General features: G+C 36.9%; 3 protein-coding genes across 4 annotated transcripts; 2 read left to right on the top strand and 1 right to left on the bottom strand.

Annotated features, from left to right (window-relative positions):
* The first annotated feature begins 1,887 nt into the window (after positions 1–1,887).
* Positions 1,888–12,938, top strand: LOC147860798 (exocyst complex component EXO84B-like). 2 transcript variants are annotated; one of them, XM_087323407.1, is made up of 7 exons: positions 1,888–2,586; positions 6,678–6,775; positions 8,293–9,295; positions 10,815–11,267; positions 11,577–11,756; positions 11,833–11,960; positions 12,043–12,938. In XM_087323407.1, the coding sequence occupies exons 1-7, from the start codon at positions 2,392–2,394 to the stop codon at positions 12,128–12,130; spliced, it is 2,145 nt and encodes a 714-aa protein (XP_087179533.1). In that variant the 5' UTR covers positions 1,888–2,391; the 3' UTR covers positions 12,131–12,938. The 2 variants fall into 2 exon arrangements, with proteins under 2 accessions (XP_087179533.1, XP_087179534.1); XM_087323408.1 differs by having other exon boundaries at positions 1,892–2,586; positions 12,046–12,938.
* A 1,242-nt stretch (positions 12,939–14,180) lies between these two features.
* On the bottom strand, positions 14,181–15,741 carry LOC147860797 (ubiquitin-ribosomal protein eS31 fusion protein). Its single transcript, XM_087323931.1, has 2 exons — positions 15,579–15,741; positions 14,181–14,788 (listed from the first exon to the last, which is right to left on the bottom strand). The coding sequence occupies exons 1-2, from the start codon at positions 15,598–15,600 to the stop codon at positions 14,346–14,348; spliced, it is 465 nt and encodes a 154-aa protein (XP_087180057.1). The 5' UTR covers positions 15,601–15,741; the 3' UTR covers positions 14,181–14,345.
* Positions 15,742–21,274: 5,533 nt separating this feature from the next.
* Positions 21,275–25,579, top strand: LOC147860796 (ferredoxin--NADP reductase, leaf isozyme 1, chloroplastic-like). Its single transcript, XM_087323378.1, has 10 exons — positions 21,275–21,444; positions 22,478–22,745; positions 22,881–23,014; positions 23,105–23,183; positions 23,641–23,732; positions 23,841–23,918; positions 24,003–24,065; positions 24,159–24,393; positions 24,829–24,918; positions 25,322–25,579. The coding sequence occupies exons 1-9, from the start codon at positions 21,349–21,351 to the stop codon at positions 24,894–24,896; spliced, it is 1,113 nt and encodes a 370-aa protein (XP_087179504.1). The 5' UTR covers positions 21,275–21,348; the 3' UTR covers positions 24,897–24,918; positions 25,322–25,579.
* Positions 25,580–25,850: the final 271 nt, after the last annotated feature.

Raw genomic sequence — 25,850 nt, 5'->3', positions numbered from 1 at the left:
CCGTAAAAACCGCGTTTTCGTGGTTCGGTTTCGGTTTTCAACATAGGTCAAATTTATTTTATTTTATTTTTAAATTTATAATATTTCATTATTTAGAATTTTTAAAATTTTTAAGATGTTTCTAAAATGTGAGAATAAGAGTAAAAATGAAAAGATTGTTTAAAAACAATTTTTAAACTTTTTTAGAATTTTTTTCAATTTTTTTATAAATTAAAAAAATTAAAAATTAAAAACCGTTAAACCGTTTAAACCGCAGTTTTTGACTGCTGAAACCAAACCGAACCGAACCGTTGAAACCGTTAAACCGCGGTTTCGCGGTTCGGTTCGGTTCAAATCGAACCGTTGCCGATTGTTAGTTGTGGTCCTCTTTGTGTGATACTTTGCTCCATGAGGATCATTGGTGTATGGTCGGAGATTTTAATATGATTGAGGATCAATTTGATTTTAATATGATTGGTGTATGGTCTTCACCTCTTTTGGCAAGAGAATAAAGTGGAGATATGCTCCACCCATGTGGCTTTCCTCCCTCCCCCCCCCATTATGGAAGGATCCCGATTTTAGATGTGTAAATGTAGTTTCTAAGGTAATTGCATGCGGGTTTTTGCTATTCAACATGTTGGTTGATTTGGGTATGGTGGTTGTGCTTTCATTTATGAGTTCTTTGTAGCCTTTGGGCATCTGTCCATTAATACCAAGGTTTATCTTCAAAAGAAGAAGAAGAAGAAAAGGCACAACTTCGGTTAATCGCCATTTCCCAAAGGAAATGTTCTCCATTGTGATGTCTAAGTTATTTCTTTTGTGACAAATCACGAGATTTTGGTGCATGTTTATTAGATACCTGACACTTATGCTTTCCCCAACTACGACATTCGGTTAGTGTTAAAGTAAGAACCATAACTATAAATCTAGCCAAAACCAACGATACATTGTCATGGGTCTCAATTTGATCGATGTTAATGACAATCACATGATGATGCTCCCTTATATTGCAAAGAGGTTGGTGAATATTCGTACAATATACATCATGATCCTTTATTTTTAAGTCTCGCCGATACTTATGATTTGCATGAGATGTACTCCCTTTAGTTGAGTTCTTGTGAATGTGTTATAGTGTGGCCCTTGTTTCTCTAGGTTCAGTTCTCATGACGACATTTCGAGTTCTCATATGGTGCTACCTCAGTTTTAGTTTCTCTCTTACGGTTTCTTGCTAGTATCCGTAGTTAGTTTGATCCCGCTAGCCCATTAGTCTTCCGCCGATTCCTTCTTCTTCTTCTATTTGACACCGATTTTCCGTAGAAATTTATCCATGTGAAGTACGTTAAATACAGAGGCGGAGCCATTTGCATCAAAATCATGTGTTAAGGGAAGAACAGCTTGTGCTTTGCGTTTTTTTTTAATTGCAACCGATTGGCAGGTTTGGCCGAAAAAAACCCGAGAGCCCTAATAGGGTGTGTCGGTGGTTTTCTCCGGACACCGGCTTTACTCACCCGCTCGTGAGTGTTCATCTGGACATAGGGAAAATTTATGAGTATTTTTTAACCTATAAACCTTTAAACCGAACCACATAAACAGAAACCAATAAGCCGATAAACCGTTGAACAGCTAAATTCAAAACCGAACCGAAACCAATTAGTACCATTTGAAACCAAACCAAACCGTTTATTTATCTCGAAACCTATAAACCGTTAGCCCACGGTTTTTCGGTTCGGTTCGGTTCGAGCCGAAACCGGACCCATTGCTATGGACAATCACAGAAGCAGAAAGCAAAAAGCAAAAGCAGAAGGCAAAAAACACAATCTGAAAAGCAAAAATGCAGAAACGCAGAAAGCAAAATGAAAACGCAGGAAGAGATTTGGTCTCATTGTTGACAAGGTCTAGCCATGGTTTCTTCTTCTTCTTCTTCTTCTTCTTCTTCTTTACGCAGCCTGGGTATAATCCGACGGATGAAGGATCTAGAACGAAGAACGACGAATGAGCGCAGGTTTTTCTCCTCTCGCGGCGTTTTCTCTGACCTGCATCCTTCATTATTAAGCAAATAAGCAGCAAACTCTTTGCGAATTAGTTATTCTTTCTACTTCTATTTCTAAAATCATCCTACTCCGCTCATCTGAGAAGACAGATTTCCTGAATTAAGCGTTTTTTTTTTTTTTTACTCATACTCGTTCAATCTGAGAAGCCAAGGTGCAGGAATCAGGTTTTTTGCCCAATATCCAATCTGAAAAGAAAAATCTGCAAGAATTAAGGTTTTTTCTGAAATCATTTGTGCAAGAAGGAAGAAAACCAAAAAATTTAGCTTTTTTGAGTCAATATCTGATCTTCAGACATTGAAGCAAGAGAGAAGAAAACTGCTGCAAGAAGTAAGGTTTTCAGTTTGCTTTACATCGATCTCCAATGGCATTATATCGGAAGGCCTCTTCACGTTCCTATCATAATTCGTCGTCTAATAGCAATGGAGATATTGGAGATCATTATGTGGAACACCATGTTGAGACAGAGTTACTTATTAATGAGATCAGAGCTGTGAAGATCAAGAAGTTCGATATGGATGGACAATCTGACACATCACACCAGACCATAAGTGAGAAGGTAATTAACTCCCATGATGGAAAAATTTGTGAGAATACACCCCAGTTTTTTGCCTTTCCTCAATTGCTACTTAGTTTTTGCTATTTCTCCAAATGTTCCAGATCAACTTCTGAAAGAGCAAGTATACGTGTTGTCTGGGAAATTATATGTCAATCCATTCCCTTTCGCTCTTTTAGGGGCGTTCGAAGAAATAATAAAAACTCAGGGACCTTGGAAAATAAACAACTTAGGGTTATTCCATGGAGATTTTCCATAAATTTCACTTTCTTGATTTTTTTGGGTTAATATGTTTTTACACTTTAATTATACAATCAAGGAGGCCATAGATAGGCTCATCAGCTCAATACATAGGCTATACTTTTATTTCATAAAATTATCTTGCTTCTTTTTTGTGGTTTGATATGATTATACACTTAGGCCCAATAGGTCAATATTGAATGCCCATTTGGTCTGCCAGGTTTCATGCCACAACATTAGCAAGAAGGCAAGACCTCTGCTTAAAGTCATGCTTTGAACGTATATGAGACAAATGATGGTTACAAATATGGGTGAATTCATGTCATCCATATAAAAATTGAAAATTAAAGCTGTAGGTTTCCTAAAGCTCCATGATCATGATCGTAATGCATGTGGCTGAATGATTTTGGAGATGGATTACAAGCATAAAATCCATGATTTTGGTGATGATTGTACTTCATACAGAGGTTGGATGGTGCAGCAAAATGAGGCAATGTGCATTTGGGTGTCCTTGGGAAGATTGGACATGGTTCTACATGGTAACATCAGGGTTGGTTCCCTATGCTTTTGAACCTCAAGCAAGATTTGGCCACACTGTCATGGGTCAGCCTTCTCCATCATTTCTCAATTTCTGGTACAGTCTGTGTAGAGGGTTGCATACTTCTTTCTGATGTGGTTGAAAGTTGGGCACCTCACACAAATATTCCTTTCTTCCGATCACTTCTTCACATAATTTGCAAAATCTTTCAGGTCTAGGCATGCAGAGTGCTCAAGCCTGTCTCAATCTCTACTTGGTGGAGGAAACCTTTAGTTGGCCTATTGCTTTGAGAGCACTACAGGGCATGTAGACGTTCACATACCTCAGTCTCTGTATGAATCCACGTAATGATCTTTATAGTAGGCCATCTTTGGGGTAAGTGGCTCCCTCGGTATGTACCAAATCTTTTGATTATTGACCTGTGATAGATCTTGTTGCAATACCTTTTTTCTTTCCATCATTTGGAGATATGTACAATATCAAAAGGGTAGCAAGTTCTTGATGTCGAGACCATCACAGTTGAACCATTTTATCACCTGTGAATACCATGATCCTTCTGTGTTGTTTTATTGTCATCATTTGCTTTGACGCTTCAAACTCCTTATGTGTAATTCTTTGAGGTGGCGTGGTTTGAATCCGAATGATGGGGTTTGCTGCCTGGAATAAGGCTTCTACTTTCATGGAGAGTATTGCAAACGGATGAATACGGCATCAACGTACATGAGGGCATGGGTGACCATGGCTCTTGCAAATGTGCTTAGTGGCATTATCATTCAAGCATGGCGAGAGCTACATATCCACCAGTAAGCCAATCCTTGGCAGTTTGGATCATAGAGAAGTGCCTGCTCGTGCTTGCAAATGTGACTCCTAGATTTACATAGGAATCCTCTACTTGAACTTGCCCTCGTAATAGGGTGAAGAAAGCTGTCAGCGTGGATATCCATATATAACAAAATCCATATAATTGTTCATTAATATACCTTTTCTGGGATTCCCATATATCCGCTTACCACACTTAGTGTGTGCAATATTAGTTTTACTGTGCACCATGTTATATATGATGTTCTCAACAGCAGGGAACACGAGACATTTATTCCACCTCCTGAGCCTGTGGTGACAGCACCACTGAAGTTTGAAATGTGCCGTTAATGGAGCGGTAACAGGTATTGAGCATTGCATAAAAACAACTCTAACACCATTCAATGCGCTCAAATCCTTCAGGTTGTGCCATATAAATCATTTCTTCAAGTTCGTCATGCAAGAAAGTTGGTTTGACATACAGTTGCTTGACATCTAGATTGAAATGAGTTAGGATGTTAAGAAAAGTGGAATTGAGCTATGTTTAACGTCTCTGGAAGAGAAAGAAGAATGAAAGAAATATATATTAATGTCATTTAAGAGGCTAAAATGCCTTGAAGTCAATGCCTTCCTTCACTTTGTGTAAAACCCTTTGACACTAGTCAAGCATTATGCCTTGCATCATGTCTTTTAAGAGGCTAAAATGCCTTGAAGTCAATGCCTTCCTTCACTTTGTGTAAAACCCTTTGACACTAGTCAAGCATTATGCCTTGCATCCTGAACACCATGGATTTCTTCTTTCTTCATGAATAACCATTTACATCCAACAAACTTTTGATGTTTTGGCTTCTCAACAAATTTAAACGTATGATTCTTGTGTAGAGACTCAATCTCTTCACGCATTACAGCAATCCGTTATGCAGATTTGTTATCAATGATAAATTCATGGTATGATTGTGGATCATGATTGGATTTTCAAAGTATGATTATTATGTAGAGACTCGATCTCTTCACTCATTGCAGCAATCCATTGTGCAGATACCAATGACAAATTGATGGTATGATTGTGGATCATGATAACCAAATCTGCATAGCCATACTTTTGGGGGTGCTTATTCATTCTCCTCAATCATTCCCTAGCTAGTTAATAGTGCCACAATCGGTGTGTATCTGTATCTTCCAGCAGATACTCCCTTGTGGTTTCTTCAGGTGGCTCCACCTTCTTTTCAGACTTCTCACGAGACTTGACCATCTGATCTTTGTGAACAGTCACATCTCTGCTGATCCCACCTTTCTTGTATCTGAATGTCAGAGTTTGTATCCTTCGATTCTTTCAGGATACTTACGAAAAATGCATTTTTTTGCCATTGACTCAATATCTCCTTCAAGCAAATTAGTAGCATGGCAACAAAATATTCTCATATTTACGTAGGTAGCAAGAGTATCTAACCACACCTACTGTTGAGACCTGAAACTAATTGGTGAAGAGAGCATCTGTTGACAAAGTAACATATTGTAGTTATAGCATTGGCCCAGAACTCCATTTGTAACCTGGCATTTGAGAGCATGCTCCTTGCTCTCTCCAATCAAGTTTTGTTCATTTGATCTGCAAATCTGTTCTATTGTGGAGCGTGTTTCACAATATGATGTCCAACAAAACCATGATCCTTCCAGAACTTGTTGAATGCACTCCATAGAATTCCAAGCCATTGTCAGCTCTCACATGCTTGATCTATTTTCCAGGTGCTTTTTAATCAAGGTTTTCCATAGCTTAAATTTAACAAAGACTTCATTCTTGTGTTTCAAAATACACTCTCAATCCTTCTTTGAGAAGTCTAAAACGAAACTTAACATGTATTTGGCAAGTCATGAAATAAAACTGGAGAAGAACGTCATACATCCAAATGGATGTAATTGGCTATTTCCTTTATCTGATGGGTTATCGTATTAGATTTAATCCAACCTTTGCTTGCCAAATACGCAATTCTCACAAAAGTCCAGTTTTCCTATCTTTTGGCCAAATAACAATCCTTTCTTATGTAGTTCTTCTAGATCCCTATCACCAATATGCTCAATACACATACTTTATATCTTGGCAATCAGGAAAAGACATTGCTAAAGCTGGAGCATTCATATTACAATTTCCAAATGGCATAGGAAGAATTGCTTTCCTCAAAAACTAAGTCATACTACGTGGGTTGGATGGCCCCCCATCTTCCTTGGTTAAGACTTGACAAAGGTGGAAATTGACTAAAGAAAACAATGAATGCCATAGATCATACAAGCACATAAAGAAGGCAGGAAACGTGTTTTGAATATTTCTTGCCAACTCTGTATTTGAACACCTGAAAACTAGTATATACTATATGTTTGGGGAATCCTATCTTTCCCATCGAATCATACGTATATTTTATGCATATTTTTGGTTTGGTTTTATCTTATTTACAGGGTTCAATGTACTTAATTTTTTCGTTTTCAGAACTGTTACTGTATTTGACTTTTTTCATCCTTATGTCAGAGTATCAGGAAATTGTACACACAGCTGGTAAAGTTGAAAGAAGCATCTCTTGAAGAAGTGTATAAGAGTGTTTATGCAAATTATGGAGCTTTTTTGCAGTAAGTGATGAATCTATGAGAGTTACATTTGCCAAAATGTTTGTAACTGTTAGATTGAAATAGTTTTTTCTGTTGATAATTCTCTGCATCAAAAGTTATATTTTTCTGGAGTTCCATTTACCTGGTGCATTAGAAGGAATTGAATTTATATACATTTTCCTATCTTTTACTTTTATTATGATAATTCCAAAATGATAATTTTATGTAGGGCATGGATATTTAATATGATTACTGGAAAGAGATTCAATTTACTTCATTTGTTATTTCTATGGTTTTCAAGTCTCAAATATCAGGTTATATACTTATGAAACTAGTGTGTACCAATCTGGTCATTTTGTTGTAAACATTTTTTGTGGTTTTCACCACAAATGTGTCTGTGATCCAATACATATAGCTGAAAAGATAGAACGCTAATTCTACTAAAGATCAGCTATGGGCTTCTCATTTCATGGACTATGCCTTCTTTTCTAGGATTATGGCATTTCAATATCATTATGTAATTCCAAACATTGCTAAATCCTATCTAGTTCTCTTACCTCAGTTGTGTTCAATGCATTCCATCTTGTTCAAGTTATGATTGCACTTTGGTTAAACATTTTTAACCTCTTCATTACTGGATTAGAGTATCTCATTAGCATGTTCCATGTACGACTACTGTTACGAACTCTTGAGATGTCACTTGCCTCTTGTAAGAATATGGATACACTGATATATGTATAGATGATTTGCCGAAACATAACTTTATTAGTCATCACTATTACTATTATTCCTGCACTCGTATTTTCCACGGACATTTTGGGTGCCATGAAAAATCTGGATGATTTGCCGAAACATAACTTTATTAGTCATCATTATTACTATTATTCCTGCACTCGTATTTTCCACATAGACATGCTGGGTGCCATGAAAAATCTAGATGATTTGCCGAAACGTAACTTTATTAGTCATCATTATTACTATTATTCCTGCACTCGTATTTTCCACATAGACATTTTTGCCGAAACATAACTTTATTAGTCATCACTATTACTATTATTCCTGCACTTGTATTTTCCACATAGACATTTTGGGTGCCATGAAAAATCTGGATTACCACAACCATATTCTCTATGGCAAGGTACTGTGAATCTGTATTCTACTTTCAAGTTTTCTTTGAGGCAACCATTAGTTAGTTGCTGTGGTATTTAAGGTATTTAAGATCATATCTATTCTTTATTATTTAAATGCTTCTAGAGGATATTGTGACCTTTTAATTACTGCCTTCTATTTTCACCTCATATTTAGGTTTCCAACTATAAGAATTAAGATGAAGTGCTGACAGCACACTTATTGAGGATGATGTTTTGACTCATTCTATTTCTAGATCTACATAATGGATATCTCCTCATTCATAAATATTATCACTAGTACATTTAGATTTACCATATTCTTCTTGTCCACACATTTGTTAATTTCCACAATAGTAGATGTATGATTATTGCATATGCCACCTAATTTTCTTTTGATGTTTTCTCCAGAACTTCTCAAGAACTGTCAGATTTAGGAGAGGAAATATTGACCATGCGAAGTCTTCTTTCCAAACAGGCTGAAGTAGTTCAAGAATTGGTTCAAAATATTGGCCTGGAGTTTCTCACAAACATGACCGATAAGATTACCACACCTGATGAAAATTATCCAGTAAGAGTAGAAGATAATGAACTAGTTCACGATACTTTTGATGCTTTAATAGCAGAAAAGCGGGTTGGTGAGGCCTTACAGACCTTGATTGAACTTGAAAGAACTGCTTTTGAGGAAAATGATGAAGAGTATGCAAATGAGAATTCTATAAAGCATTTACAAGGACTAATTTCTAGAAGAAAGGTGATTCTTGCAGAACTTCTTGTAGAAATTATACAGCAACCTTCCACTTGTGGAAATGAGCTTCGTTCAGCAATTTTAGCCCTATGCAGGCTTGATGATGCCCCCCGTGCTCACAGCCTACTCTTAAGCACGTACAGTGCTAAGCTTACTTACAATATTCAGGAGTTGAGCTCATCTCTGGGTTGCTTCAGTGATACATATATCTCAACCTTATCCCGGCTTGTATTTTCAACACTATCGCAGGCTGTCAAATATTCTCATTTAATTTTTGGAAATCCTTCAGGATTTATGTCAGAGCTGATTTTATGGGCTTCCAATGAAGTAGACAAATTTCTATCTATTATAGAAAGATACATCAGATTTTACTGTTCAACAACTGGTGCTCTACATGTAGCAGCAAAGTGTGTATGGACTGCTTTAGGGTATTGCTCATTATTAGAGGCTCAAGGATTATATTTACGTCATGCATTCGCAAAACATTTCAGACAAAAGTTTCTGGACATGCTTGAAGATGCTGTGAAGCATATCAATGAAAGTGTCACTGCTTTTGCAGCTTTAGATGATTGGATAGTTTCTCCTCCATCAGAATTGATGGACTCACACATATCATCACAAATCAAAATATCAAGTAGTGCGTGGAAATTTCACCAATTGATTCAGGCAAGTTGATGTTTTACATTTGCTAGAATATTATTGCTGTAGTTACTTGAAGACTGTTAGTGATATAACTATTATTAGTCATGTATAATTTATATATAGTTGTAGTTGCAAGCAGATCCCTTGATTTAGCAATAATAATAATTTATACCTGAAATGCAGCCATTTTTTATTTTTCCTATACTAGGTGCATAACCATAACTGATCATGAGATAGGTTTTCTGTAGTTTTCCTAATCTTATGATGAGCACATGTAGGCTAATTCCAAAAAAAATGAGGCTATGAATTGAGGTACAATTCTTCAGTGTGAGATAACTATTAAGAGTGTTATCATTTTACCACTCCACATGTAGTCAAGTGTGATGCATGCTAGGGCTCAGGCGTTTTGCCTATATAAGAAGGCTAGCTACCTTCTTATCAGGGGAGGCTTCACCTATATCAAGACTATGTCTGTGGCTATTCTCTTGTTAGTTAAGCACGTGCCATCATTGCGGAACCAAAGGTACAACCCGCATCAACACTCAATGGTATGGGATATCGAGGAGGTTGGGGTCTGTCGGACACTATCATTAGGGGGTGATCAGGTGGTCTACCACCCTCTTTCCTTTCTTTGGTCTATAATTCCTTATAGTTTACCTACTAATTAGTTAGACTCTAACAGTTGGTACCATAGCACTAGGCCAATAGAGCGGTCTGCTTGTGAACATCTGCAGAGTTACTAATTTATTGCACTAGGCCAATAGATTGGTCTACTTGTTGACAACTGCATGTAGTTACTAATTCAACACTGAAGAACAAGTTAGTATTGTCTCTATTAGCATGGCGGAAATGCATATCTTATGCTCTCACTCATCGTTATTGTGAACTCTGACTTCTCAAATAACATCTAAGAGATGTAGCGATATTTAAAGAGACAAGAGTCCTTTACGTCCTACATGTTATCTAAAATATTTTCCAAAAGAAGATTATTAAAGTAGCAGTGGAATCAATTTGGGCGTTAAGTTTGGTTAGAATTTAGTTCCATAGTGTTTTGGAATTGGTTTATATTTTTCTATGCACTCCAGCATTTTGTTTTCTATTGCTATAATAGTTATTTTTGCTCTCTTCTGCCTTCAGTTTTCTCTTTTCTTGACCATAATTATGTTAAAACCCTGGCTTTCATCGTAAAAACGTATTGATTCTGACCACCATCACCTAAATCAAATGTTACCAATAAAAAACACACTGATAGGTCCATTAGCTAATGGCCATATGCCTTCATTTATATTATATGAGATATCCATCGAACATATACAAATCTGGAGGTGTGCTCACCTACATAATCAAATCTGCATGTTGAGAATGGGTCAAACCCCGAACTAATGGATGCATTAAACACCTAGCATTTTCAGTTGAAACACGATTTATTTTCTTGAAACAATCAAAATTCTAGGATGATTCCAATTTCTATGAAAGAATCTTTTGGCACAACTTGTAACTGTTGTTCGAAAGAAAGCAGTAAACTTGTTTTTTTTTACTGCAGAATCATTTTGATGACATGGCCCGTTTGACAGACATGGAACTGGGAGCAGCTGTTTTAAATCACTCTGCATACCTCTTCGAATCTTATGTTGAAGTTCTGATGAGAGCTCTACCTTCCCTAGAGGAGTTTCAGAATGTAGAGAATATCAGAGTCCACATAGCCAAATCAGAGAAACAACAAATAGGAATTCTGGCAAATGTAATTTATCTCCAACAGGAGTTGGTAACTAGAGCACTCCCAAAACTTTTACCTTCAAACCAGGGAACTGCAAGGAAAGAATGGAAGAATAGGTTACAGAAAGCCACAGATAGAATCAGAAATCATTATTGCAGAAATAAAGTGGTAGAACTTATTTTCACAGAGGAAGATGTATCAAGATTATCAGCTGATGACTACATCCTAAGGCATAACAATGGTGACAATCTAGATCCAATGCCTTCTCCTCTCTTTCAGGTCCAATACTTCTTGTAAATATGTATTTGATGGTGTTATTGTCGCATTCATTCCACATGGTTGTACAAGGGTACTTGTAAACTGTTATTTTAATGAAGAATATGGCTAGAGAAGAGGTTGAATGTTAGGACACCAGTGATTATTGAAGTTAACTAGGACTGCATTTACGGGCCTAGGGTTCAGCTTTCAGGGAATGACTGCTTTTGTGATAACATCATTCTAACTTCTAACCCAATAAAAGCAAAGGCTAAGAGTAAGGTTATGCTTATTTCCATTGTCTAAAAGTAATATTGATATGTTTCCCTGCAGAATCTGTTCTTCAAAGTGCAGGAGCTGAGGGACATTTCTGCCATTCTATTGGAAGGCAGAGATAGGAACACTTTTGATCTCCTAAAAAAACTTTTACAGGCATTTGCAAAGCACATATTATATGAGCAGGAAGCAGAAGGAAGCATGGACAAGGACCTCGGTGGATCTGGTTTGCAGCAAGTGCGTACTCTTTTTGAAGTAGTTCTAATTTTCTGAATATGGATATGCATTTTATAACTGTGATTCTTTGAGACAGTTCATGCTGGATATGCATTTTATACTGCAAATGGCTTTCAAAGGACACTGTATGACTCGGACACTACAAAACCTTGTGGCGGAGGTTATCAACAATGCTAAATGCATGCATGACCAAGATCCTCTGAGGTACATTATAATGAGTTAAAAACCTTATTTTCCATTGTATATCCTCCTTTCTTCTCAGCTTTGTAGTTCCATCAATATGTAGCAGTTTGCCAGGGGATGACTGGTTTAAGGCAACTGCTCAAAATTGCTTCAATAGATTGATGGGTGACATCTTAACTGGAGACACTTAACCACAAAATTCCTTTGTGCTTCACAAAAATTCAAATTCACCATGAAGGGATGCTATGTTGGCTTATAGTTTATTGCCATCTTCATCCACTGGAGTTGGCAATAGCGCCTCACACAATCATTCTCTGTGGTTTATAGAAGCCACTCGTTACAAATAAAGAAACTCTGCATGAGCACAGTGTCAGTATATAATGTGGGAATTAAGGGTGCCCGGAATGTGTACAAATTAGTGAACACAGTATAAAGATGCACAGATCCATTTTAACCTTGGACAACCAGAGGTATGCTAAGAACAAACCTCAACAGGCTTTCTGTGGAAAAATAATTCATCGAAATATGAAGTTTTTGCCTAGATGAGCTTCTGAAGACCATTTTGGCAATTCAAGCAGTTGTCATCAACTTCTATGATCTTGGCTTCTCGTAATAGCAACACCAAACAGAGATCCAGTTCATATGGCAGTGTATAGCTTTTTTCATTTGTGTCTATTGGTTCGGCCTCTCTGAATGTAAACAAGAATATATAGTAAATACATCTGTATGTATCAATGGCGTCTCGTAACAGCAACATCAAGCACAGGTCCAAGTTCATATGGCAGTGTATAGAGCATTTATTTTCCATCGTGTGTACTTTTGCCTCTGAATGTAAACAAAGAATATATTATGTGGCCCTGTATGTATCGATGGTTTCTCATAACAGAAACACGAACTGGAGGTTTAGTTCACATGCAATGTATAGCATTTTTTCCATCATGTTTACCAGTGCCTCGTTGAATATAAACAAGAACATAATATGTGTCCTCTGTATGTTTCCAATCCTATCCGTGTAGAATTTCATTCTGCATAACAATGACCTTCATATTCTTTTTCTGTAAATAAAACAAATGTATAGCATTTTTTCCATTATGTTTACACAGTACCTCTTTAATAATATAAACAAGAATATAATATTTGCCTCTATGTATGTTTCCCAATTGTAAGCTTGTAAAATTTCATTCTGGATGAGTTTATGTTTTTTCTGTCAATAGAGCAGCAATAGAAAATCTTTGATTTGGTGTCCGTAAGCCATTGCAGTATTTCAGAGTTTCCATTCTCTCTCTTTCTCGCATAAACAAAGGGAAATGATCCATTTTACTTGGATGCCCAGTTTCTCATTGTTATAAATTTTCGGGAGTTTGATTTTAAAATGTAGATAATCAGAGGTACTGATGTCAATCACCATTTCATTTAGTCGAAGTATGTCATGCAAAGAAACTCTGTTTTATATAAAAGGCCTTTTCCATTTCTCAGTATTGAAGTAATTTTACTTCGGTACCTTTCCCCATACCAACGTTTCTATGTGACTGGAGAACCAATATATTTAGTTTCAATCTTCAACCTATATTTAGTTCTATAAAGTTTGTTCATACAACTGTGGAGAACCCACTGCAAGTCCCTTTATTTTACTGGATAAAAAAATGAACAGAGATAAAGGTGATATAATAAAATGGGAAAGAGAAGGCACACCTATGAACAAAGCCTTCATACATTATGTTTAGAATGATAAGTCATCCTAAGATTTGAATATTTTTATTAATCAAATTTATCCCAGGAGGCAGAGCTTTGATGGAAATTATGCAATGGACAGGACTACGTTTATATAACTCTCAGAGATAAATAGATACACAAAATCGGTACATGGCATGTCACTGGTTAATTAAACTTCTCAGACTATTCAACTTACTATTACCCAGTATCAACCTGGCTGAAATGAAACTCTTCTTGAGCTGAACTCATCGTCTATATTCTTCCATTAACAAGTCTGTAAACCAGGAACATTCCAAATTACGTAATATTGGGTTGCTTCAGATTCTCTGATCAAAGGATGTTTCACCTGTTCTAGTACAAGCTCTTAATTGATCCAAAAAATTCACAATGTATTGATTTTCGTGTCTACTTAAAAATCTAGCAACAATAATAATGACATTAAGGCAACACAATTTAAGTTTAAGGCAAGATTATCCAAGAAAAACGTCTATTTTATGAAGATATGGTCAGCACAAGATTAAACAAAAGAACAGTTAACATTCACATTTGTAATGCATAGAAAACTGGCAATTGAATATTTAAACAACTAACAGGATACTTTTTAATAGTCCGCAAGAAACACCAGACACAAAAACTCAATTTCATGCATGCAACCTACTCCTTCATAGAAGGTCCAAACCCTAAGTATGAAGCCTATGCCTTCTGCTGATAGACATATGTAAGCCCACACTTGCCACAATAGTGGCGATCAAAATGGCTGGCCATGAAGGTACCAGCTCCACAGTCAGCATTAGGGCACTCCTTGCGCAAGCGCTGAACCTTCCCTGAGTCGTCCACCTTATAGTACTGCAAGACAGAGAGCTTCACTTTCTTCTTCTTGTGCTTGATCTTCTTCGGCTTCGTGTATGTCTTCTTCTTCCTTTTCTTAGCCCCACCACGCAGCCGCAACACGAGATGGAGAGTGGATTCCTTCTGGATGTTGTAATCAGCTAAGGTTCGCCCATCCTCAAGCTGCTTCCCGGCGAAGATCAACCTCTGCTGATCCGGGGGTATCCCTTCCTTATCTTGGATCTTGGCTTTGACATTGTCGATGGTATCAGAGGATTCTACCTCTAAAGTGATGGTCTTACCAGTTACTGGACATCAAAATAACACACGCAATGTATTCAGGAGCAAAGAGAAATTGGTGTATCACATAACACGGAATACAGACATAGATGTTCATTCCAAAATAGTAACCTCTTACGCTAATTTCTACGGTGCCATTGTCCGAGTGACTAAACGCATATAAATGATTATATCAGAAAAATCTGGATGCATTATAGTGAACGAAATCATAAGAATTTTCTAGCAAGTTAAATACTTTCTGCTTACTACCTTTTGCTACAGATGTTACTTCCCAAATAGTAACCTCTTAACCTAATTGCTACAGTCCCATTTTCCGAGTGACTAAACGCACATAAAATATTTTAACGGAAAATCTGAATGCATGATAGTGGACGAAATCATAAGAAATTTCTAGCAAGTTAAATACTTTCTGCGTCATAACAAGACTACCTTTTGCTATGTGTCAAACTCTGGTATTTGAAACACAACTCACAAACCCTACAACACGATCTTGAAGTCAAATATCTGTGTACCGGGTAGTAAAAATATCGAATTTCTAAGCCTCAAAATCTCCCTTAATCCCATCCAGAAAACCCTAAAACATTATCCATAGAACCTAGAAAATAATTAAAAATCTTCTGTATGAAGTGCAACATCTCCTTATGTAAAAAAACTCTAATCTGTAAGAGATAAAACCAAGCGAGACAAAACCAAATGGGCTTTCGTAACAAGTTCAACGGAAATCAAGGCGTTAAAGATGAAAACAAAAACAGATGATAAGAGCAATAGAATATTAGTAGAAGTAAGGAAGAAACTAACAGGTTTTCACGAAGATCTGCATCTTGTCCTACAGTCGAAGCTCCAGACTTTTCCTTCGTCGCTCTCCTGCACAGACTCTACACAGAAAAGGAAAATCGGGGGCTGAGGGTAAGCAATACATATATACACGCATTTCCATCGAGCCAAAAAGAGAGTTAGGGTTTACTCAGGTTTCACATTTGTCCGGACAACAGATACAAAGGGGCAAAGTGGGAATTTCAATCTTTTTGCCAATGACTTGGGGAGGAGGGGGGGGTAGAATTTAGAATTTAGACTTGTTTTTATCGTCCATAAAGGGCCCAGTTTTGACCTATGGGACCAGAGTATACATGTGTTTGTTCTTCATATGTGTCTCCTTCGTAAGAAGCGGATTTCTTACATTGAAGCACAAAGTCTCTATACGTGAATAAGGCAGGCATACGCATACGAGCTCGACCTTCTTCTAGGTGGTGTCTTAAGTATGCCACTTAAGTTATCACTCCCGCTTAATATGTCATCGTATCTTGAACGTATTGCGCTATATGTCGAGTGTGTGGAGAACAAGTGACATTCACCCTCTAGTATGCCTTCATTGCATACTTTCTATGCCTTCAAATTCGTTACATTTTTTATACCATGATGCCACTTCAATACCTAGCTTGTGAGATCGAGTGCGAGGAGTGTGAGGGCTCTATGTGCATTACTACTAATATCAGTAATGAGATAAGGTTGGATACGATCAACATGCATTCTTGCCTTGTATTGAAACCAACATTCAGGGTTGACATTTGCAATGCAGTATTCTAGCTTTGTTCTCTTAGCATCTTCCCACTTCATCGTTAATGATTCCACCAACCTTTACCCGATCATTAAATAATACATAGCATCACTCGAAAGCTCTAAACAATCATCCACAACCCATCTTCTTAACCAGTTTCTTATGTCAACAACCCAACCGAATGAGAGAATTTTACTCTTATGATTCTTTTGTAGCTTACATCCAACATTCCAAGGAAGATGTGGTAATCAATTATTCGGCATATTCTTGACTTTTGTAACATATATTTGGAGTGCCGATATCTCTATTGACCAAACACTTGTTTCCAAGAGCACAAACTGCTATGAGGTAATGCATTTAACTCCTGATTGCCTCCTTTTAAACATATTTTGAATTTTCTCAATCTCATTCCATGCATTAAGAGAGATAGTGTCATCCCATACTTCTACTCTATAAAGTAATACTTGAGTTACCATGGCATTGAACAACATTAATTTTACTTCGCATCCACAAGTATCACTTTGGTTGCATTGGTTCTCGAAAAGGGGATACGATTTCCAACCAGCTTGATGCCTAGAATCAAAGCATGCACTCCATTTATTTGTGGCGGGTACATCAATACCAAGGTATTTAAACCTTTGGACAAATTGTATATGTGAGCATAGGGTAATGATGGGGTTGGATGGTTTGCACTGCCGTCATCTTTGTTTTCTCCACATTCACCACTAGTCCCCTACTATGGCAAAATTCTTCTAATACCCTGAGTAAATGTTGCATAATATCAAAATCATATGAGAAGAGTACCACATCATATGCATATAAAAGCAATAACATAACATGTTGCGTCAATTTTGGGGGGTAGGTGAGAGGTATTACAAGAATTGAATCCAAAGATACATAAACACGCATTTGAGCGGTAGCTTGACCAAAATTCTTATGGTTTCGTGCGTTTCACATGTTAGATATTCTTCTTGATATTCGGTGACCCTAGGTTTGGCGTATATGCTACGTGATCGTGTCCACTTACTTGTCTTTGGCATTGACAATCACCACGCAGTGCACTCTTTACCCGCAATGATGCCTGGTTGTGCTTGGGTTGGGCATCATGCCTAAACAAATAGGTTCGGGCGTGATGCCTAAACAAATGGGTGGTATTTATAGTAGCTAACTCTTCCCCATGAATGGGGGAGGGAGGAGTATATTGCTGATATTTTATCTCGTGGTAGTAATGCATCAAATAGGTGATTCTATTATTTGTATGAGTGGCATGTGGAACCCCAAATAATCGAATCAATAATTGAGGAATTCGATTTGTTTTTGCATATTTAAAAGCCACTAGATGTACTAACGACATGTGATTCGTTTGAGACTAATGTGTGGAGAAGATATTCTATTATTTGATTGCATCTACATGCTTGCTCCAATCCTCAATTGGGTTATAAATTCCAAACATCGAGAAAGATAATACATCATCATGTGTGAAAGTGGGTGTGTAAATTGGTCATTTCAATCTTTCACAAGTATTTTGATAGTTCAATCATAAGAGTAATACCTTGATCAATTTCTTGCATATATACATGTATGTTAGTGTGCATGATTGTTCATCGACTCATTACCTATTTATCCTAGTTCAACGTATAAATACTTGGATAGTTGCAGTTCTTTCTCAGACACTAACAATGACATGATTTATTTTTTCACATGACGGGTTTTCTACATTTGCGCACCTACATAGTTTGGGGCCTTTTGGGCCCAATCGTAAGTTCCGTTGGCGAAAGGAGATGGGATGATGTTCCATTTCTTTCTTTTGAATGTGAGCTCTAAATTGATAACGTGTCAATAGAGAATCACATATTTCAATTGTCTATATACATCGACATTCCATGCAAGGGCAAATAAACCACTGATTGTAATGTCCATTCGAGAAGACATGGGGTGTCATGAATTCCCTCTCGTTTGATTTGTGTCATTCTCCTCCACTGTCTTTGTTTCTCGACAAAAAAATGGATGGGTTATGGGTATATAAGTAACAATCGGCAACGGTTCGAGAATGTCCAAACCTAACCATTTTAAAATTTTAAAACTTTAACCCAACTGAACTAAACCATTAACCATTTAAACCGAACCGCGAGGTAAAATTCCAAATCGCTAAAACCGCGGTTTCGTGGTTCGGTTTCGGTTTTCAACTTAGGTCAAAATTTTAAATATCTTTCCTAAAATGAGAGAACTGGGCTTAAAAATGAAAAGGTTGTTTTAAAAAATAAATTTAAAAACATTAAACCGTTTAAACCGCGGTTTCAAAATGTTAAAACAAAACCAAACCGAACTGTTTAAATCGTTAAGTCGTTAAGCCACGGTTTCATGGTTCGGTTCGGTTCAAACCAAACCGTTGCCGATTGATATATATAAGATTAATAGCCTCATGTCATAAAAATGGGCTTGAATAAACTATAGTTAAGTCATTGAGCTTGTTGTACATTTAAATATTTGATTTGCTAATTCCATCTCAAACTAAATGAAATTGGGTAAGTGGTTATGGATTATAGTTTTTTTTAGAAAACAACAATATATCCGAGTTGATTTTCTTTTAATGAAGTAAAATCCATATCTCGACACTCAGAATCCCCCTATGCATTTAGTATAATTGGTGTTGTCATTCAAGTGATGAGGATAAATCTGAGACTATATTGCTATACAAGATTATCACTACATTTACTATGGGCTTTGATGTCTATGTTTAGGGGCCAAGGCTAATGCTTCAAAGACGTTCTCATAAGATCCTTATGCATCTTGTGAATTTAATGTATGGAGGGCCAACCTAAATATTTTAGTTCATTCAAATTAGTCTTGTGATGGGTTCCTTAAGCGTAGAGAATCTTCAAAGCGTGTTTACATGAATACGTACAACATAATGATAAATAGATCCACCTATTCCATAGAGTTCCAATGTTCAGTTTACAAATATCGAACACGTGAAAAAGAGAGACATTTCGAGTGACCCAAGAAGTCTATCCTAAGAGAGTTCAATGAGAAAGCAATTATCGGTATAGACATCTAAAGATAAACGGATAAGAAATGCACCTACATGTAACATAATATTTGTTTATCTATCCCTTCTTTTGCCATTCACACAAATTTGATCGTCATCAAACCAAAGCATGCTTGATGGTAGGAATAATGTGTCCTTTGTTTTATCACCATGAAAAAAGATTAACATAATATTAACATTTTGTATTGCTAGCAAATAACCATAGGCTAAAAGTACTTTGATGTTTTGTTCGTTCTATGTACCAATGGGATCAACATTACTAGACAATTGCAAGGTTTCAATAATTTCTTGATAAAACAAAACACAATGATGCTAGTAAATCAAGGTTTTGTAATTGCACAAACCTCTCCATCATTTAAAATAGATGGGCATGTCCACGAGGTTGGGTGGCATGAATAGTTTGGTTTGTGTATGCCGCCGACTTTTTCTAATGTCTTGATGTGCACATGTGTAGGTTTGCATTTGTTAGGTCCTTTTCATACAATGCAACAGTTTAGCACACCATAAAATAGGGCACATACTAGATGCACCCAAGCATAGTATGAGATATAAGCACATGTGTAGCAAACTATCCATGAACCTTGATAAACTCAGATGATTTTGTGGTAATGTTGAAAACCTATCAACCTTCTCCTTGAAACTAAGTATCAAAGAACGTGGATGCCCATGTAACACTTTTGGTTAGCGATTGAACCTCGCTAGATTGATATCAACATGGGACAACTTATGTGCTCGAGTAATTAGTGTCCAACATTAACTAACAAGGCTAGAAGTTGCCTACCCCACATATATGTGACAAATGGCTTGTCATGACAAGAGATAGTCCCCCTAGATGCTCTGTTTGAATAGGGTTTTAGAAGAGGTTAGGGCTTGCATTTTATTGCAAACAACGTTTTTTATGTTGCGTTAAACATAAATTTTCGTGGACCTTAATAAAAAAGGCCCTAGCCTATGACCATTCCATTGATTTTGCACCAATAAAAATTGTGCCACATGAGCATTCATTTTGGTTGGTCACTAATTCTAAACCTACTTTGTGACCCGTCATACTTGAACCAATAAAACTTGCAGATATTAGTATGATTAACGAATTTAATGCCATGATCACAACCATAGAAACCCCCGAGGTGCTCAATCTCCATGTAACACAAGGGGAAGCACGTGTCGTCACTCTCAAAATGAGCTCCAAGCACCTCGATTGTGAGCTGCTTTTCATGCACAATTGCGCAAACCCAATTGAACATAGTTGGAGCATATTCTAAGAAGTGACGACACTAGCCAAAGGAACCATAAGACTAAACTGTTTGTGTTGTATGAAAAGGACCTAACAAATGCAAACCTACACATGTGCACACATCGAGACATTAGGAAAAACCCTCCATACACAAACCAAACGATTCATGCCGCACGTGTTTTCGCAATCCGATGCGTTTTTTGTGTGTGGTCATAGTAGCATAGGCTTGGGGGGACATAGCACAAAGGATTGGCAGAGAACCTAGGGTGGCAGAGACATGCGAACACTGACCACTGATGTGACGAGAACAGGGAACAGGGAACAGGGTAGGGCAACAGGAAGGGATGGGCGGGTGGGCACTGACCATCAAGTGTCATATTGGGATAAGGCAGGGAAACATGAAGGCATACGGGGGGGGGTATGCCGGGATCTGTATGAATGCGGTACATGGCCGGGGTGCGGTCAGGACCAGGCAGGTATATGAAAGAAGAAGAAGAAGAAGAAGAAGAAGAAGAAGAAGAGAAGCTTAAGTTAGGCACTTTGTTATTGTCTCCTTGTGTGTGTGTGTGTGTGTGTGTGTGGATGAGATAAGCTATCCATTGAGAGCCACATACAATATGATAATACAAAAGTTAGCTATGGCTAAGAAGAAGAAGAAGAAGAGGAGGAGGAAGAGGGAGAAGAAGAAGAAAGGAGAAGGAAGAAGAAGAAGAAGAAGGAAGCACCTGCAATGGCTTCCTCCCTGGCCATGTCTTTCTCTGCTGCAACTACTGCTGCATCATCTTCCTCTCACCTGCATTATGGTTCCTTCAGCTCTAGCAACAGGGTATGTTTGTATTGTTCTATATTCCGATGTTTCTCGTTATTGTTATTGTTTGTACCCATCTTCCCTTCCCCAAAATTCATTCACCCCCCCCACCCCCCTTTTTTTCTTCTCTCTTGTTCTGTTTGGAAAGAAAATTGAACGCACGGTGATCTTATGACATGATATTTCTGCACTTTCATGCAGCAACTTAGTTACACAATTTCACCTTGGATATGTTTAAAATCTAAAACCCAACTTGCCACAAAAGTTTCGCCTTTGATCTGGAAAAACAAACCGATATGGTGTGAGTGATCTTCACATGACAGTCATTGACATTATCACATGTTATTTGCCTTTGGTTTGTAAAACCAATGTTAAGATATGATGATCATCAAAATTCGCCCCAAATTTCACCATTGATTTGTAAAAGAAGCTGAGAACAATGATAATTATGCATTTCATACACAAATGTGTGACATAATTTTCCTTTGATCTCTGTAAAACAGACGGAGCATCATGATTTTCCATGATAGTCACAAATATTCTCACAAATCTCACATTTGTTATAAAAGAAACACAAGCATGGCAATGCTCACATGATAGTTGTGAATTTCACACTTGATATTATATTCTTTCCCTCAGATGCATTGCCTTCTCTGTGAAGCAGTGAAGAGAAACATGGAGAAATCTCTCTACACCCAGGATATCGTTTGAGCAATCTTAAATTATTTTCCCGTTAGCCTTGTCTGACAACCACAATGTGCGCTCTCGATTGCAACATTCATTGATAAAGTTCTTGAACATCAAGAGTCGCTATTCACTTTCACGTGACATGTAATATTTCTGGTCTCATAGGTCATATTTGACCTCCGAAGACAATAATAGAATCTATCTATCTATCTATCTAGCTGATCTTGTCTTTGGAATCTTTTTTATGATTGATGGATTTGCATAAAGCCATAGATATTTGATTTGGTTTATCAACATCTTTTGTAAGAAAGAAGTTCAACCTTCAAAAGAGGAGCAATTCAAAAATTTCTTTCATCTGTGATAGGCTTTTTTGAGTGGGAACAAAATTTGGGTGGATTCTTCATCTACACTAGGAGGAAAAAAGGTCTCCTTCATCAGAGCATCAGTTGAGACCGAAACAACAGCTGCAACACCTGTGCCTGCCAAGAAACATTCCAAGAAGAATGAAGAGGGAGTGATCGTCAATACATACAAGCCCAAAACCCCATATATTGGAAAATGCCTTCTCAATTCAAAGATCGTTGGTGATGATGCTCCTGGAGAGACCTGGCATATGGTGTTCAGCACTGAAGGTAAAAATTCACTCATTGGACAAATGCCAGAAAAGCATTGGATTCCTTTATTATATGGATTCATTATTCATATGTGGTAAAAGATCAACAAACAGATTACACTGCAAAATTAATATTATCTGTATTGATGAATAGGGCTTGTTAAATACCGAGAAGGACAATCCATAGGCATTGTTCCTCCTGGTAATGATGCAAATGGAAAGCCTCACAAGCTTCGACTTTACTCTATTGCCAGTAGTGCTCCAGGGGATTTTGGAGACTATAAAACAGTAAGTCAAATTTACCTTCTTGAATGTTGTGCTTCCATACCTATAAAAAGTTTCAGTATATTTCTCATTCAAAGGGTTATTATTGCTCAGGTTTCACTATGTGTGAAAAGACTGATCTATGTCAATGATAAGGGAGAAGAAGTAAAGGGTGTCTGCTCAAACTTCTTGTGTAAGCTTTTGTACCATGTTTTATATTAATGACAGCTTAGTGCAGCAGAACTACTCTCTCCGCTTCATATTGTCAGAAAAGTTAGGCCAAGATTAAACTATTTATAAATCAGCTTGTCTTAATGACATAAAATGTTTTACCATGATCAGGATTTATTTGGAGGGTTGAGAGCCTGGTTAAAGATGATTACTCTAAAATAGAGCATGTACAAAGGAAGATGAATCCCATTATATGAAATACAAATTGTAGAAGAAAACTTTATGGGAAATATGAAAGATGTGTTCAGATAATAATTAAACTTCCCTTTAAATTTCCTCATCTATGGCATAACTTGTTTTATTCAGTTTGGGTCACAGTGAGGACTAAAGAGAGGTTGTTGACTGTGCAATTCTTGATTGGATAATGCACATCTAGAGAGAGATATAGATAGATAGATAGAGAATTTTAACCTGTGTAGGTGACTTGACTCCTGGAAATGAAGTGGCGATCACAGGCCCTGTTGGAAAGGAGATGCTGATGCCAAAAGACCCTAACGCCACAATTATAATGGTTTGTCTGAGATTCACTTCCCTAACTGCTTGCAAATGTTTCCAGGATCTTTGTAATATATAGACTATAACTCATTACCTGCCATCCATATGCCATTGTTTTATACAGCTTGCAACAGGTACAGGCATTGCTCCATTCAGAGGATTCTTGTGGAGAATGTTTTTTGAGAAACATGATGATTACAAGGTACCCAAATCTTTTTTTTTTTTTGAATTCATCTTGAAATTTGTTGCGCAAAAAATCCTCATTATGAGTGTGGGTTTGTCGCAGTTTAATGGACTTGCTTGGCTATTCTTGGGTGTCCCAACATCAAGCTCTCTCCTCTACGTTGATGTATTATTTTTACAGCATTGTCTACTATGAATATGAGAAAAAATTATTCTCCATAAATGCTTACTATATAGTATGATGTTCATGAAACTGCAGGAGTACGAGAAAATGAAGAAAATTGCACCTGATAACTTCAGATACGATCTTGCAATCAGCCGAGAACAAAGCAACGCTAAAGGAGAGAAGATGTACATCCAGACTAGGATGGCTGAGTATGCTGATGAACTATGGGAGCTTTTGAAGAAGGATAATACATATGTATACATGTGCGGATTGAAAGGGATGGAGAAGGGCATAGATGATATCATGATCAGTTTGGCTGCTCGTGATGGTATGTTTTCTTCTGCCCTTTTTAATATTGCTGCGATGTATTTGTTTTGGAAACTACAGTTTTCATCCTCCCAATAATATAAGCAATTGTCTCTTGAGACTTGCATGATAGTTATATAAGTATCAATACTTATAGGCTATTCCTAAATTTTCTGTCTTTTTGATTTGTTTCTAAGATTCATTCATGTATACATACATTCGTCGTTAAGAGGCAATGCATCATACTTTGCATGTCATATGTCACAAAGAAGTTATTCCTAAATTTTCTCTCTTTCTGATTGGTTTCTCAGATTCATTCATGTATACCTTCATCGTTAAGAGTCAATGATGCATCACATTGCACTTTGCCTGTCATATCTCGCCTTTTTCTTTCACTTTTCCTCATGTGCGAAAATTGTTCTCTTCATTTCCTGTTTTTTGTTATTCCTATTTGTAGGATATAATTGGTTGGAGTACAAGAAGCAATTGAAGAAGGATGAACAATGGAATGTGGAGGTCTACTAAGCAAAGGCTGATCAAGTATCAGGTAACAACTAAGCATAATTCATACCATCATCATCATCCTCATCATCATCATCAATGTTGACCATCTATCAATAATAATTCATATGTATTTTGTTATACTTGCTTTGCCATAATAATATTGGTTGATACTACATATGTTGACCATCTATCAATAATAATTCATATGTATTTTGTTATACTTGCTTTCCCATAATAATAGTAATCTCTCTGTATTATATAGACTATATATATAATACCCTCTCAATGTTACAATGACAAACATTTTCCTTGTTTCTGATGCATGGGCTAGTTTTCACTGATTTAAATATTTGCATGATGTAAACTCATGAAAAAATCACAATGCATTTTCACATGCATGGAAATAACTTTGTCACTACTAACTTTTGCTTTATCAATTGTAATAGATGCTGAAGCAATTGTGTTACCGTAACCGTCTTGTCTTTAGGAGAGTCTCAATTGAGAGCAAAGTGGCGATTTGAGTTCCCAACCATGTAAAATACATGATTCATTGGCCCCCATTGGATGATTAAGAAATATTGTACAATTGCCACAAATCTAGTTGGTAGTTCTGTGTATCCATACATGTCATCATGTTTCAAATGTTCGCAATGTATTTGCCTTGTCTAGAGAAGAAATAATATGAACAAGTTTTAATTCAAACATATTGAATTGCCTACGAAAACCTCATAAGTGCTTTCCTTTGTTCACTAGAGTCGTGATTCCTTGAAAATCTAGTCATTAGAGTGATGACATTTATGAGAAAAAGGTTGCAAGGATTCTAATTGCCAGGTCATGTTAACTCTCAGCCATTGTATAGAATGAAAATCCATTCATATGTAATGAGAAATTGATTTGAAATAAGGACAATTCCTCATTCTATAAGGAATATATATGAATAGTAATTGGCAATAGTCTGGTTTGGGAGTTGCAAAT

The sequence above is a fragment of the Azolla caroliniana genome, unplaced genomic scaffold (genome assembly GCF_043228905.1).
Source record: "Azolla caroliniana isolate FFs.n. ecotype wild unplaced genomic scaffold, voAzoCaro1.0.p SCAF_8, whole genome shotgun sequence".
Taxonomy (NCBI): Eukaryota; Viridiplantae; Streptophyta; class Polypodiopsida; order Salviniales; family Salviniaceae; genus Azolla; species Azolla caroliniana.
Note: the sequence above shows the minus strand (reverse complement) of the source record. Positions and strands in the feature narration are given on the sequence as shown.